Source organism: Hyaena hyaena, unplaced genomic scaffold, assembly GCF_003009895.1.
Source record: "Hyaena hyaena isolate Hyena2069 unplaced genomic scaffold, ASM300989v1 scaffold_100, whole genome shotgun sequence".
Classification (NCBI taxonomy): domain Eukaryota; kingdom Metazoa; phylum Chordata; class Mammalia; order Carnivora; family Hyaenidae; genus Hyaena; species Hyaena hyaena.
The window spans coordinates 930271-946787 of NW_024080732.1; the positions used below are offsets into that span (position 1 = coordinate 930271).

General features: G+C 45.2%; 1 protein-coding gene across 2 annotated transcripts; it reads right to left on the bottom strand.

The window, feature by feature from the left end:
• Positions 1 to 928: 928 nt before the first annotated feature.
• Positions 929 to 16340, bottom strand: DKK4 (dickkopf WNT signaling pathway inhibitor 4). Of its 2 annotated transcripts, XM_039235613.1 has the most exons (5): positions 16070 to 16340; positions 3701 to 3929; positions 3034 to 3184; positions 2424 to 2576; positions 929 to 1321 (listed from the first exon to the last, which is right to left on the bottom strand). In XM_039235613.1, the coding sequence occupies exons 2-5, from the start codon at positions 3809 to 3811 to the stop codon at positions 1071 to 1073; spliced, it is 666 nt and encodes a 221-aa protein (XP_039091544.1). In that variant the 5' UTR covers positions 3812 to 3929; positions 16070 to 16340; the 3' UTR covers positions 929 to 1070. The 2 variants fall into 2 exon arrangements, with proteins under 2 accessions (XP_039091544.1, XP_039091545.1); XM_039235614.1 differs by lacking the exon at positions 3701 to 3929.
• Between the last annotated feature and the right edge of the window lie 177 nt (positions 16341 to 16517).

The window sequence follows — 16517 nt, forward strand, 5'->3', positions numbered from 1 at the left end:
AATTTAATAATTTAAGTTAATGTATATAAATTAGATTAATTTATATAATTAAAAGTTGTATAAATATAAAATGTAAAAAGTTATCAAGTGGTTAAAGCTATTGAAAACTGCATGCAAGTAAATGCTTTGTAACTTGCAAAGAACTGTATACACATAAAATGTTACCTTTTGAATCTTATTTCTTTTTTTAATGTTTGTTTATTTTAGAGAGAGAAAAAGACAGAGCATGAGTGGGAGAGTACAGAGAGAAAGGGAGACCGAGAATCTGAAGCAGGCTCCAGGCTCTGAGCTGTCAGCACAGAGCCCGACGCAGGGCTCAAACTCAAAAACCATGAGATCATGACCTGAGCCAAAGTCTGACACTTAACTGACTGAGCCACCCAGGCGCCTGAATCTTGTTTCTTTATTAACCAAATTATTTTGTAGTGAAGTGATATTTCCCTTACAAGGGAAAAAAAAAAATCAGGGATTTTAAGGAAGTTTTTTTCCTTAATTTACTGTGATAATTTTTGCCAGTAAGATATAAGAATTAACTGCAGAAACCATTCACTTTCCTCCCCCACGCTACTGTCAGGTACCAGAATTTCACTGGAAGTGAAGTAAAGATTTACTTGAACTAACTGAGTCACTAGATCAAATGAAACTTTTCTGTTGTGGAATCACATTTCTTTCCTGCAGAAATAGACAAAAAACCAAGGCTGGTTTTCATTCATCACAAGGCAGCACATCACAGTGCTCTGGCTCAGTCTATCTCGGCCACTACAAGATTTGATTTTCAGGAATATATGTATGGAAAGGTGGGTTTTTTTTTTTTTTAAGTTTATTTATTTATTTTGAGAGAGAGAGCATGAGCTGGGGAGGGGACAGAGAGAGAATCCCAAGCAAGCTCCGCACCGTCAGCCCGGAGCCCAAGGCAGGGCTTGATCCAGCCAGTCATGAGATCACAAGCTGAGCTGAAACCAAGAGTCGGACACTTAACCAGCTGAGCCACCCAGATTTTTAATTAATGTCTGAGATTTCTGTTTGAATACAATAAGGAGTTGTCTTTATTTTGAAATCTTTACAGCTTTTTAGATCTTTTGGCATACTCTTAACCGTGCGTGTTGTCGGTTGCCGGTCACTTGATTTCGACATACTAGCCCGGGACCACACTCACAGCGCTGGAAGATTTCTGGAGCCTGAGCAGTATTTTTGTGCCCTCTCCTAGAGCAGACCTGTCCCTCCAACAGGACCGGCTTACAAATTTTAGTCCAGAAATGACGAGCACAGCAGAGTCCAGCTCCACAGTCCAAAGTTCTAAGGCATCTTTCGCCCTCTTGTCCTGTAACAAGATTTATAAGCGCTGCAGCAGGAAGCGGGGGACGTGGCGCGTCAGGGGTTATCGCTGGGGTAAAGGTGTGGGGTACAGAACGAAGGCCACGGAGGAGGAATAAAAACAGCATGCAGGTCCCCCACTGCTAGATCTCCTACCAAAAGTATATGAAATGGAAACTTCAGCCCTACCTAATAGAAGTTGTTTTATAAAGTTAACAACATTTTCAAAGCAAGATGGGATTTCCGGTCTCCAGGAATGAAATAAGTATCCCTCATCAGTGTTTTGTTTCTTTTTATGGGATTTATACTGACACAAAGACTAATAGTTATAAAGGGGCCCATTAACCTGAAGACCCGAGAATGGCCAATTCACTGCTTTCAAACATTCTACTTAATTTCTGTCACAGATTGGAATTTGAAACTACAGTTTTGTAAAAAGCTTCGTTTCAGTGAAGTTTTGTATTTTTGTTTGAGAATAAAATGTTAATGCATTTACTTTCATTTCTCTTTTATTTTTCATCCTGAGGATCTAGAAGGTGAAACTGCCGTTTGTTACATTACAGACTATAAAAAGATATGTATGTAAAATTCAGTTAAAGAGTTTCTTGCTAACCAGTTCATGATTAGGGCTATTCCCCAGTCCTCTTGCTGACTGCCTTATATTACTCCCAGTATGAGCTCCAGAGCTGCTTACAGAAAGATGAGAAACAGGACGTACTCCCTGTGTGTTCTGGAGTGGAGAGGAATCAAATCACTTTTCAGCCTATCTTTAAAAGCCTAGGAGGAGGAAATGTTTTTCTTTAATGTTTATTTATTTTTTTAGAGAGACACAGAGACAGAAAGAGACAGAGACACAATGTACAAGTGGGGGAGGGGCAGAGAGAGGGAGACACAGAATCCAAAGCAGGCTCCAGGCTCTGAGCTGTCAGCACAGAGCCTTATGTAGGGCTCATACTAAAAAACTGTGAGATAATGACCTGTGCCCAATTTGGATGCTTAACAAACTGAGTCACCCAGGTGCCCCAGAAGTGTTTTTCTTAAAAAAACAAACAGACCAAAAAAAAAAACCCCAAACAAACAACAAGAGGTGCACAGAATGCTTCTCTTACCCTTACCGCCTTGTGGTTTCTTAATATTTGGGTTTCTTTTGGGTTTGTTTTCCTGAATTGGATGCTCAATTGTTCCTTTTGTTTCTATATCATCTTGGTCATCGATCTGCCTTTCCAATGTTGGGGTTGCATCTTCCATTGTAGTACAAACATCTGAGCAACAACCAGATGTAGTCTGAGTTACTAAGTTCAAGGATTAGAACCACAGACATGCTAACCATCATACTGTTACATAGTTTGGCAGCACTTCTGCCCTCAGTTTATATATAACTTTCAAGATTTCTGGGATATATGCACTAAATATTTACATGCACATATGGCAAAGAAAGTGGTTAAGTAATTAGTGGAATCCAAGTGAAAATGAAAGACTTAATAAGGTTCCAACTTGAACCTTTCCTTTAAAATCATTATCTCTAGGTTGTTGGCAAAAATTGTTGCCAGGAAATAAACTAAATAAACTTGTTGCATTAAGAAAAGGCAGCTGCATAAATTACTTTAAGTATAAATCCAGGAAATCTTTCGAGCGTGCCTATCGTGGGATATTCTAGTGTAGGAGGTTCAGATGCTGCCCCCTGGGCAGAGCGGTCCCGCGGGGGTTATGACAGCTTACCGTTCATGCAGAATGCTCCAGGACAGCACATGGCATTACGCTGGCACCTTCTTCGTAACCCGTGACACGTAGCACAGAATGGCTTCTCATCTTGAGGCTTGAGACAGAATTTTCTGGAACTGCAGTCCTTGTCAGACAGGCACTGTGAACCCTGTGGGGAAAAACTTGTCACAGGCCAGGGAATCCAACACAATGTAAGATGTCTTTTAATTCAAAGTGGGAGATGGAGGAAGCCAAATCACCGTGGCACTTGGAATGCGGTGACAAATCTTGGAGGGCACCTTAATTTTTCAATGTAATTGGTTTTCTCCCACAAAGGAGAGACCAAGTCTCCAATGAAGAAACCTATGTGTTGCATAGGTTACTCGTGTTCGAAAAATCGTCCTACTTTTAAAACTCGGATTTAATTTTCTTATGCTCTCTCTGAAAATGGAAGAAAATGTCGTCCCCTGTGTGTCCTACAGACGGTTATGAGATTTTTGATATATATCTATTACCTCTAGAAGCTGTGCTACAGTTTAATTAAATATAATGTGGGTATTTGTGCCATTCCTACTTGATTTCTCCTCTCTAGTGAGTCCCATCAATCAGTGCACCCATTTGCCAGCTAACACCTCAGTGAGTCTTACCCAAGTGAACTTGCCCCCTGCTCCCAGTTGAGCTTTACCTTCCGAGCCCCATGCACATCGGCAGAGCTCTTGATGTTGTTGAAGTCCAAAACCAGAGCACCCAGGGGGGCGCAGAACCAGCCGAGCCCCAGCAAGACCACCACCACCATCCTTCAGTCGCCTTGGCCTTCTCAACTCTCTCCGCGTTCTCTAAACTGGGCAGCAGTAAACCCACAACAGAGCTTTTGCCAAAATGGAAACCCTGCAAGTCGTCTCTAACTGCTTTTCCTGAAGGAAAAACAAATCTTCATCTAAGTAAGGTGTGTGAAATAGGATGAGCGAGGTCTGACCAGCAGATTCCTTCTGGAACGATTTATACCAGATGTGCCCCCCTGATCTCTCTCCACCCCCCTCCCTCCTCCTTCATTTCCTTCCTCCTTACCCCACACAGGCTTCAACAAATCCCTTCAGATCTGTTTGATCAATAGTTCAAAACAAGGACTCAATAGAGGGAGAGAAGAGGCAAGGCTACAGCGGCTTCTCCTCCAGGGGTTGAATCCCTCTTAATTATTGCATATCAAAGTTAGTTCAAAGGGTTAGCAGAAGAGCAGGATGTCTGTATCAAAGGCAAACTCCGATAATCACCTGCATTTCCTACCTTCAATAATCCTTTGGGGGCAGAGGGAGTCTGTTCTAAGATCTGTTTTCACGGCTAATTGTACTCAAAGAAAGAATGAATCATATTGGCCAATACGCCGTCAAGGATGCCAAAAGCTAATGAGTTACAAAATATCCTGAGAAGCTTTAAACTCTACTTCAGGTAGTGAAGACAGATAGAAAAGAGAGAAAATGCCTTCTGATTAGCACTGGCATCTAGATGTAAAAATCCCAATAGCTTAAAAGCTGCGAACATAATGGCGCCTGTTCCAATTAAATGTCAATTGGAAAATAATCCCCCTTAAACTGAAAATTGAACTGTTTGAGGCTACGGTTACTTAATTAGGAAAACAATGAGATCTATAACAATCCTCCTCTCCTATTCCTTGATGATGGGGACAACCACAGAAAGTCCATTTTATGCAGAGTCATACAATTCAGTAGGAAGCTTTAGATGCATTTTAATATGCAATGTATTTATGAGCAGGGGTGCCTGGGTGGCTCAAGTCAGTTGTGTCCGGCTGTTGATTTCAGCTCAGATCATGATCTCAGAGTTCATGAGAGCTCTGTGCTGACATCTTGGAGCCTGCTTGGGATTCTCCCTCTCCCTCTCTTTCTCTGACCCTCTGACCCTCCCCTATGCATATGCATGCATACACTCTCTCTCAAAATAAAAATTTCTTAAAAAGTTAAAAAAAAATTGACTCAAGCAGAACAGCTCTCCAAGTCTCTAGCTGATTTCAATGGAATGTCATTCATTTTCAATTTTCCTAATTTGAATTTTTGAAAACATCTGCTTCAACCCTTTGTGTCTCTTTTTTTTTTTTTTTTTTTTTTTTTTTTTTTTTTTTTTTTTTTTTTTTTTTTTTTTTTTTTTTTTTTTTTTTTTTTTTTTTCAGCCAGACTGTTAGAGAAGTCAAATCATTTAGATCTGTTATCACTACCTAAGTATTTTAGCAGTGGAACAATCCAGATCTGGGTCAAAGTATTTTTTTTTTCCTCACTTCTCGTTTTCATCCTTCTCATGCTGGTACCTCAGGTGAAAGGTGCCGGGTCTTATAATGTTTATTTATTTTTGAGAGAGAGACAGAAAGAGAGACAGAGAGAGAGAGAGCACAAGTGGGAGAGGGGCAGAGAGAGAGGAAGACATAGAATCGGAAGCAGGCTTCAGGCTCTGAGGTGTCAGCACAGAGCCCCAACGCAGGGCTCGAACCCACGAGCTGTGAGATCATGACCTGAGCCGAAATCAGATGCTTAACTGACTGAGCCACCCAGACGCCTCGAGAGGTGCCATTTAACATCTAAAATTGCAGGGATGCCTGTCTGGCTCGGCCAGTGGAGCATGGGCCTCTCTTGATCTTGGGGTTATGGATTTGAGTCCCACATTGGGTGTAGAGATTACTTGAACATAAAATCTTTAACAACAATATCAACAACAAATCTAAAAACGCATAGCTTCTAAGCCATAAATGGCAGTCTTGGTATTACTGGGTCTTCCCCCAGGACATCAGCCCATTGAAATGTATCTCAACACTCTGTATAATAGGAACATTCCCAGCCAGAGTAATGGCTTGGTACCATTTAGCAGCAGGTGATCTGAGGCTTCCCTTCCTTGGCCTTCTTCCTCATGTTGGGGCTGCTTGTCCGCCATTCATATGATTCGATGGGAGCTACTTCTGCAAGTACACCTTTTTTTTTTTTTTTTGCTTCAACTGAAAACATCAAACACCCTTTGATAGTATGATAAGCCTGATGACTAGGTGTGTTACAGGATTTATTTTGAAGTTGGACAATTATGACCAAGGATAAAGGAGAGAGCCCCAGGGTTCCCTTTCTGCTGGGGATCTCTGCTTCCTGTTACCTAACTGAAGAGAGAATATCAGGGCACCAAAGGCCTCTGGCAATAAACACAGACAAAAGGAATGATGGGAAATCTTGTTAACACAGCAGAAATATTCAGTGAGCACGTTGTATGTAGCAGACCCTGTGTTTAGATGTTGGGAATAAAAAATAAAACACAGTCTTTGGCCCTGAGGAACTGGTGTCCAGTCAGAAGATACATATATATCTAGGGATGAAGCCAATGTATTATAACAAGTGCTAAGATAAAGGCATAAATGTGTGGCTGGAGGATCGCAGAGGATGACATGATTAGACCTTCTGGAGAAATAAAGAAATGCATCTACAGAGGAGGTAATATTGGAGCTGGGTTTTGTGGGATGAGTAGGAGTTTCCTGGGCTGAGAAGCAGGGGATGGCCTCACCCCAGGCTCAGAGGGTGAAGCGTCAGAGGGAGGGGGGAGAGAGGTGCATCTGGGCTCCAGGGAGAGACTGCAGGTGGCTGGGGCGGGTGGTGGAGGGACCAGACGAGGCTGCACTGTGAAGAACCTGATACATCATGCAAAGAAAACTGGCCTCAGTCTATGTGCAGTGTAAAGTCACGTGAGCTTGAAAATGGCGTGACCTAAATTGCTTTCTAAGAAGGCAGTGCCCGTGGCCGTGTGGAACATTTGTAGTGGGTGAAAGGGGACACTGGGCCATCACTTAGGTCTCAGTTGCAATGCCCAGATGATGATGAAGAAGTCCAATGCAAGGCAGTGGCGCGGTGATGGTGAGGACCAAGTAAACGGCGGGATTTTGAAGTTGAACCACTATCCTCAGATGTGGGGGGTAGGGAGCGAGTGGGGAGGGAGTTGCTGAGAGAGCCGGCCAGTTCTAATCTCGCACCCCCGCTGGGCTGTGGGGGCACTAAGGCAGAGAATTCAGGGTGAAAAGAGGTTAGGGGAGGCAAGGTGACAGTTGGTCATGGAAAAAGCTATCGAAATCATCAAGTCTTTGCTGGAAATCTAATATAGAGATGTTTTCCAGGAGTGATGCTCTCCATCTTGCCCCCCAGAGACAGAGGGGAGGAGAGGACGCAGGAATCAGACACCGGAGGGTTACAAATAGGGCGTGGGATAGGACGGAAAAGCACGCTTCTCCGTGTCTGTCTCTCTCTGCACTGAAAAAGTGTGGGGTTCGGGGTCAGGCCAGCCTGAATCGATCACAAGGCTGGCTTCTCCCATGTCCCCACAACCCCCCCCCCCCCCGCCCCGTGCATCCATCAACCTGTCACGGTGCTTACAAAGCTCTACTGTCAACTTATTTGTGTCTACAGCCAGATGGGAAGCTCTGTGAAGACAGGCCCATAGCTGATTCATCTTGATGTCCTCATGCCCGGGGTACTGGGTACTCAGCAGAGGCTCTACACAATTTTGATGTGATAGATGAATGCACAAATAAGTGGCTGTAGAGGGGGGTGCCTGGGTGGCACAGTATGTTGCGTGTCTGACTTCAGCTCGGTCATGATCTCATGGTTCACAAGTTCGAGCCCCGCTTCGGGCTTTCTGCTGACAGCTCAGAGTCTGAAGCTGCTTCAGATTGTGTGTCTCCCTCTCTCTCTCTGCCCCTTCTCCACTCGTGCTCTCTCTCTGTCTCTCTCTCTCTGTCTGTCTCAAAAATAAATATTAAAAAAATTTTAATGAATGTGTAGTAACTTTGTGGCCCTGGGCAAGTTACTTCACCTTTCCGGGCTGCACTATCCCTGCGGGAAGCTGGCTCCCCTCCTCCAGAACGATGACGTTTTGACCGTTCAATGTGTGAAAACACATGTAGCACCTGGTACAGTCGTCACTGGCGCTCAACACCCTAAACACGTGCCTTTTACCTCTTTTCCAGGCCAGAACTTTCCACCGGCACATAAACTGCAGTACCCGGCGTCACAGACGGCCCTTCCGTGGCACATTCCCCCCAGATCTTTGTTCGATCCAATCCGTCGAGGCAAAATCTCCCCTAACCTCGGGCCTCATGTGGCAACAGGGCCGCCATTTCCACAACTACTCAAAAGCCAGACAATTTTGAGGAAAGTATGTGAAATCTCCCTGGAAAGTGGCTTTTGGCACATTTTCAAACTCACCAAGACCGCTGGCTCGTTAATAATCACGGCGTCCCTCAGTTGGGACGCCAGCAACCGAAAGACGCCCGGCCGAAAGGCTGCACCGCAATTATCTGGGGATTAGAGATGGGGGTGGGGGGTGGCAGTGGGGAGAGGGAAGGAGGGAGAGGCCAGCTGTATAAATGTTTCTGCTTAAAAGGCACTTCCCCTGCTTAGGTCAGGGCGCCGAAGCTCACACACGCCCGGCGGCGGCAGGGATCTTGCCGAGGACTGTGGCTGCTTCTCAGAGAGACACGAGCTCTGTGGCCGCGGAACAAAGAAACCCTCATGTGCACTGTGGGCCGAGATGCTGCCATCTGGACACCCCCTGGCAAGGATTAGGGGTTAGCTGAGAATCTCAAGCTGATCCTCTGACGTCCACATCGAACATCTGGGCCAAAGGAACATGTCAGAAGGAGCAGTGCGGCCTGAGCTCAGAAGACATGAAAATTCCCACAGAAATCCCCGCGGGCCCCAGCCGCGGCTCTGCAGGCTGGCTGCCACTCCGTGGGTGAGTCACGCTGTTTGTCCGGGAAGCACGGCGGGCTGGTGTGTGGGAGCTGACACCTGTATCCTCCGGAATGACAGCTGCTCAAGTTCAAGTCAAAGGCAGAGTGTCAGAGCCCATGATTTATAGTCGCTTGGGAATGGAAATTTTTATTTGTTGTGGCTCCTGTGTCAAAACCAGTTTGATTTCCATAAATTTTGCTTTCCTTAAAAGAAAATCAAAGTAGCTGAAACAAGCAGGTCTTTGGCAGAATCTCACAGAAAATGTTCAAGAAAATAAAAGATGAGAAGGGCATGTCGAGAGGAGACCGAGATTGCAGGATGTAATCACAGAGTTGCTGTAAACGTTATGGTTTAGTTACCTGAGGTCAGAAGGTAAAGCAAACCTCTTGTAATGGCTGAGGAGTCGTCTGTCAGATGTCTTGCAGCTAAGCATGGGGTAGGGGGTTGGGGGGGTAGTTAGAGCCAGGAGGCAGTGAGGTGAGGGCAGGGAGGCAGGGGTCTGGCCTCCTCACTGACTGTGTGGCCTTGGCTTGGTCACATCATCTCCCAGCCAGGGCCCTCATCTGTCCGGGAGCCTCTTAAAGACCAGTGTTCTGGGAGTTTACGGGGGGCGCCCTGGCCACCATATTGCTCAGCTCCGGGAGACCGTTCAGCTGCTAGTCTGTGTGAATTGCCCTCTCTGGAGACCGCCCCCCCACCAGGAGGGGCTGGGGGCTCCCTTTTCTTGCTGTGACAGCCTCAGGACTCCCCCAACTCCGTTCCAAGTGCCCAGCTGGAAGCAGCTCCAAGAATCCACAAGCTTCCTTCTTCAAGGATATGCTCTGCCTTCATCTGTGTTTTACCTTAAAAAAATTAGATGAGGTTGTGTGTGACTTCATAAACCCAAATAATGCCTCTCTGTCCTGCCCTGTTCACGGGTACTTGTCATAGTCCATTCAGGCTGCCAAAATAAAAATACCACAGACTGGGGGGCTTATAAACAACAGAAAGTCATCTCTCACAGTTCTGGATTCTGGAAGTCCCAAGTCAGGGTGCCCACATGGTCAGGTTCAGGCCTGGTTCTGGGTTCATGAAAGACTGTCTCCTCACGTGGTAGAACGAGAGAGGAAGTTCTCTGGGATCTCCCTTATAAGGACACAGTCCAACTCATGAAGACTTCACCCTCATGCGCTCAGCACCTCCCAAAGGCCCCCTCCTAAACCTGTCACATCAGGCATTAAGATTTCGACATAAGAATTTGGAGACGATGCGAGTGCCATGGAGTCACCAACATATCACGTTGCACAAAATGTGGGGGGTGGGGGTGTGTGACAACAGATGCTCCTATGAAAAGGCAAGAAAACATGAAAAAGCCGCCGCCCCTGTGGCAATAGCTGTCAGCTGGAAAGCGTAACAGCGCCCGTCATCGGTCATTGAAGGAGTCAGTGAGCTGAGAAGAGGATGTGTGTGTGTGATTGGGTGAACTGTGTCACCGCTGCTCTGGCTCTGTGACCGGGATGTCCTTTCATCCATGCTACTATGTTCCCCAGCTGTAGTCTACTGACCAAGTGTATCCAATTTTGGTGTCGATTTTTTTTTAGCTGAATGATATTTCCATTTGTAGAGTCGTCTACCACTGACTTCTTGAGGCCCGTTCAGACTTTTGGTTGCCTGCAGCCTCTTCCCAGGACAAAGCAGGTTCTGCCACCTTTTGATCTAGACTGAACTGGGTCTGATCCTTTTCCCTCAAAAGTTGGGGGGGGGGGTCAGTCCAGCTGCATTAGGAGACCCCAAATCTGCCTGGAGTCGCAATTCTGAAGAAGCACATTTTTTTAAATGCGTGGGTGTGGTGGCTATAGCTGACAATACTGTGCTCTGTACGTATGCGTTGCTGTGAACGTAGAGCTTTAACGTTCCCACCATACAACAACAAGAAGGTAATTGTGTAAAATAAAGGATAGGTTAACAGGGCTTATTGCGGTAAATATTTGCTACGTATACGTGAATCAAATCATCACATTGTACTCCTTAAGGTTCCATGATGTAGTATGTCAATTACATCTTAGGAACGCTAGGAAACAAGAATGGCTACCCAGGAGCTCTGGGGGAGATAAGCTACTTGCTGTGAATTTCCCTGGGGTATTCTCCAGGGGCCCACCTAGTCCTAGTGTCCGTCCCCATTAGAGTCACTCTTCCAGAGTGTCTCCATCTGGTTCCTCCATCTCCCCGGGTGTTGTAACTGACTCACTGGGTGTGACCTAGTCTCCTCCGTCCAGGCTCCTACCCTGTATATACCCTGGATGTGGTCCAAGCCGCCTCGTAACTTTGGGCCAAGTAAGCTGTCTGTGCGGCTGGAGCCCTCTGGCTGGGCCCCGTTTGACCAGGAGTTTCATTCTGGGGGGGTGAGGGGGATTTCCATTTTAAAATTGAAGACAGCGAGGTTCAGGGAGGTCAAGTAATTTGCCTAGGTCACACAGCTAGTGGGTTGCAGATGTAGGGTTCTGAACATCAGTTTTCTGGTTCCAAAGTTTATGTTTTCCACTACACCACACTACACAGCTTGCCAATTATGTGAAGCCCACTCCCAAACGTATCAAATTTCTTGAAACACAGGTGTATATTCACTACGAAATAAAATCACAGGGAACACGGCCTGTTGCGTATTTGGATCACATACGACTGTAGGAATCGGTTACCTTTTCCCTATATTACCCTTTTCGGAAACGTGATACAGTGGTTAAGATAAAATAAGGTGCAGGTAGTGTCAGCCAGGCGGTGCCCTCTTCTACATGCGGTACATTGGCAGCACTGGTTTCCTCATACAGACAACTCGCAAAGATTTGATGGTGCCCTTTGGACATTCAGCATAGGTTTTTTGGTGGGGAAGCCCCAGACACACCGTCCAATCCTATAGGATCCATAACTGTGTTCACACCTTGCAAAGAATTTGGATGAAGCTCTGGCGAGCAAGAGGAAGACAGAGTTCATCACCCTGACACGCAAACCCCAGCCCAGCGCCCGCTAGCACGGGTAGCTTTGCATTTACTTTGATTCCTTGCGCCCTCTTGTGGTCCCGAGTGAAGTGAGCGCTCAGAAGGCCCAACGTAAATTCCAGGTACTCCATTTCCGAATATTTCTCAATTTTTTGGTGGAAATTCCCCATGGAACAGCACTCTCATAAACCTAGGTACTTCCCCACATTATGAAAATGACCTTCACTTTTCTAATTATTACAGAAAAACATGTTTCCAAATTTCAGAAGTTTTGGAAAATACATTAAGGTGTGAAGAAGGAATTAAAAGTCGCATGTACTCTGGCCCAGCAGAGATAGTCACTATCAAATTTTGATGAATTCTCCCAAAGTTTTCCTATGCAGGTACATACATATACATGTAGCATTTATTTATTTCTTTATTTTTTAAATGTTTATTCATTTTTGAGAGAGAGAGAGACAGGGCATGAGCGGGAGGGAGACACAGAATCTGAAGCAGGCTCCAGGCTCCCAGCTGTCAGCACAGAGCCCGACATGGGGCTCGAACCCACAAGCCACGAAATCATGACGTGGACTGAAGTCAGACGCTTAACTGAGACACCCAGGCGCCCCCTCATTTATTTTGTAATATACAATATAATTAATCTATCACCAACTCCAGAACTTGCCATTTCTAATGCCTACATCTGCCATGTGCACCTCCTGTACCCGGTCCCTCTGTCTACCTCCCCAACACTGATGTTCCGGGTTCCCATTCCCTTGTTTCTTCTTAAAGTAAAATTACAACATACACACACAACTTGGGATTACACTGTATTGACTTTTGTTTCCTCCTTTTTTCTCCCCACTAGACACTTTCCTCAGATCATCAGATATTGTCAGAACACAGGGCTGTACCATCACCCAGAATATGGGTGTATTATATTTTATTTAATGAATCTTCTAAATGTTGGTCATTGAGGGTGTTTTAAAATTTTTGCCACTCTAAATCATTCGAGCTATAGGGCGCCTGGGTGGCTTAGTCGGTTAAGCGTCCGACTTTCGCTTAGGTCATGATCTCGCAGTTTGTGGGTTCGAGCCCCGCGTCGGGCTCTGTGCTGACTGCCAGCTCAGAGCCTGGAGCCTATTTCAGAGTCTGTATCTCCCTCTCTCTCTGACCCTCCCCTGCTCACACTGTCTCTCTCTCTCTCCTTGAAATAAAAATAAAAAATATTTTTAAAAAAATAAATCATTCAAGCTATGTAAGAGAAGTCTTTGCATACATCTTTGATGGTTTCCTAGAGATGAGCCCTTGGGCATGGAACTCCAGGGTATGGTGTATTGAAGTCTTTGGCCACTGTCCCTCTGCACTGGAAGCCACCTCCCTCTTGTCCACCTGAGCCCTTCTGAGACATCACCTCCTCGGAGCTGCCCCCAGTCTCTTTCCCAGCACACTCAGGTGCTCTCGCTGCTGGGTCCCCCTGTGCTCTGCGGCCTCCTCGTAGACGGCCAACGGACATGGCTTGCATCTCCTCCTCTTCAAAGATGCTCAGTAACTAGGGGATCCTCACCCCTCATCAGAATTTTGGAGTCCTTGAAAACAAGCAAGTGAGCCCTTTTGCTTTAAAAAGAAAGAGGAATTAAATAAGACCACTGACATTAGAAGCTTATTATTATTTTTTATTTTTGCATTTAGCATAATTGAGCTACTAAATCTTCACAGTGGGGCCTCGGCTTTTCAGCTGTGTTTTCATTTCTGAGGGATAAACTATACTAACTTTTGAGATTTTTCTCTTAAAAAGGTAATGTAGGGGCACCTGGGTGGCTCAGCCAGTTAAGCGCCCAACTCTTGATTTCGGCTCAGGTCATGATCTCACAGTTCGTGAGATCGAGCCCTGAGTCGGACTCTGTGCTGGCAGCACATAGCCTGCTTGGGATTCTCTCTCTGCCCCTCCCCCCCTCTAAAAATAAGTAAACTTTTTTTTTTTTTAAAGGTAACATAGGCAGTTCAGCAGGCTATTTTCACTAGAGCAGGTGACTGATACTGGGAAACTGCTCACAAGGTAACATGGGCCTCTGGACCCATACAGCACTGATACAAAGGGCTGTTTCTTCATACATCAGTTCTGAGCATGGTGCTTGCACGCCCTAAGTACTCAGCAAATGTCGCACAAATGAAGGTGTCTCAAATCCCTTCCTGCCCTAAAATTCTGTTTCTAGGGATTTTATAGGAGAAGACTGCCATGCTATTAGGATTTGGGCTCAGAAAGTCCTAAGGGTTTAGATCCCAGGGCAAGTGGGGGAATGACAACTGGCTGTAGTTTCAAAGTGGTCAAGGTCAGGGTCTTGATATAGACCTTGAGCATTAACCTGGATGCCACGTTGACAGGGCCAGAGGGACATGAAGCAAAGCAGCTGTTTTCCTTGACACTTTCTTTCAACACCTTCCCACATCAGGTGTTGGGAGAGACAAAGTCTCTCTGCATGACCTGGGACTGGTGTTGTCGGGTCCTTTTAGAAGAAAGATCTTTGGAGAACAGAAGCAGGAGGAAGGAATGTTGCCAAGTTCCCATTCAAGCGTTCTTTATAGCCTTTAACGGCCAGCTATATCTGACAAAAGCCAGGTCTGTGCCTAAGTACAGGCTGAAGTGTGGCTCTAATGTGTGTATGTGTGTGTATAAAATATGTGTGTGTGTGTGTGTGTGTATATGTGTATAATCTTTGCCTATATAACTTTTAGACTCTTATAGCACATTTTCATTTGTTATTAACGAATGAACATTTTCCATAGGCTAGGTAGATTGTTAGGTGCTTTAGATACACTATTTTATTTACTATCCACTCAATCCTCTGAAGTAGATACTATTTATATGTATTTCACCGAGGTAGAAACTGAGGCATAGAGAGGTTAACTTGCTTGCCTAAGACAAAAGGGTTGGCAGATCTGAGATACAAACTCTGCCTCTTTGGGCTCTAAAGCTCATTTTATTTGGCCTACTAGGATACACTGCTTGCTTATGATATTTATCAATTCTGCCTCATTCAGCAGGTATTTGTCCAAGTCCTACATTATGAGTCCTTTGGGAGCATTTATCTTACTGATCTCTTATTAGCCTGAAATGCCTTTAGCAGGTAAATAATGATATTAAGCAGCAATTGGTATTGTGGACAGAGCATCGATGACTTTGTGGGTGTGTTTTCTCCCCAACTTGTTATTTTGAACAGTGTAAAAGTTACAGGAAAGTTTAAGAATAATGCAATGAACACCTATATATCTTCCACCTAGGTTCAACAGTTATTAACCTATTAGACATTTACTTTTTTGTCTTTTTTTTCCCTTAACCTTTGAGAGTTAGTTGAAGACACATGCTGTTTCACTCCTAAATACTTTACCATGTATCCCCTAAAACCAAAGCCATTTCTGCATAGCCAAGATACAATTATCAACATCAGAAAATTATACAATGTTGCAATACTAATACTAATATAATACAGTCAAATTTTCTCAATTGTGCCAATAATGTTTCTCAATATGGTTTCTTGGCTTTTTGTTTTTGTTTTGATGCAGGGTCCAATTTAGGATTACATTGCTTGTAGTGCCATATCTTTGTTTTGTCTCCTTTAATCTAGAACAATTCACCAGCCTTTTTCTTAATCTTTCATGAAATTTACATTTTATTTTATTTTTTTAAATAAAGGGCAGTTTGTCATCAAAAGTCCCCCCCCCCCCCCGCCTTTGGAGAGAGAGAGCACGAGGGTGCATGAGCAAGGGAGAGAGGCAGAGGAAGGGACAGAGAGAGACAGAGGGTGACTGGAATCTCCATCCAACACCCTGGGAAATCAAGAGTGGGCGGCTCAACGGACTGAGCCACCCATGTGCCCGTGAAATTTACATTTTAGAAGGGACCCAAGTGGTGTTTTGCAGAATGCCCTTCAATTTGGATCTGATTGTTTCCTCATGAATAGAGACACACCATTAGCAAGAATATTAGTGTCCTCTGTGCATCATGCAGGCATCTGTCTGTACCATCCCTGGTGATGTTAAGTTTAATAAAGCGGGTGACTTCTTTGATGTGAAAGTACCCTTTTCTTTTTAGTAAGGAATCTGTGGGCTGACACTTTGGAACTGTGACTATCTTCAAATCTAACATTTATTGATAATTTTTGCCTGAAATTGGGTGGTTCCAGAGTGGTGATTTTCTTTTTCTATAATTTCTTTTACATTTATTAGTTGGTATTCTTCTCTAAATTAGAGCTTTCTCTCCTCTACCTCCTCTCTCTCTCTTTGAATTATAATCTACCGCTACCTGTGTGATCTTGAAAAAATTACGTCACTTACCCCTGTGGAATCCATATTTTCTCATCCTTAAGATGAGATAGCCTAAGGGTCATATTCTTGAATTTTAGTCAGTCGGAGACAAACTTCCCACACAGATCTGTTCGTCATCTGAACGAAAAGTCTGAAGTGCCAGGCCACAGCATCCCTCAGCAGCATCCCGGGTCAGCTCCGCCCGCCTTTCCCGCGGCCCCTCCCATAGCAACAGTAACTAGCAACTTCCCGGTGTTCTCGCGAGACAGCCCCTTCGTGGACAAAGGTGCGGTCCCCAAGGCCTCTTCGCCTAAGTCAACTCCCGCCCCTGCCACCTGCGCGCCGGGTCCTCCCGCGCACGCGCGCACACGGAGCCAGGCAGTTGGGTTCGTCCCCGCTGTTCCTCTCCGCATTCAGACCCTCGGCGCGCGACCCCGGCGCGACACTACGGCGCAAACGCCGTGCGGGTGGGGGCGGC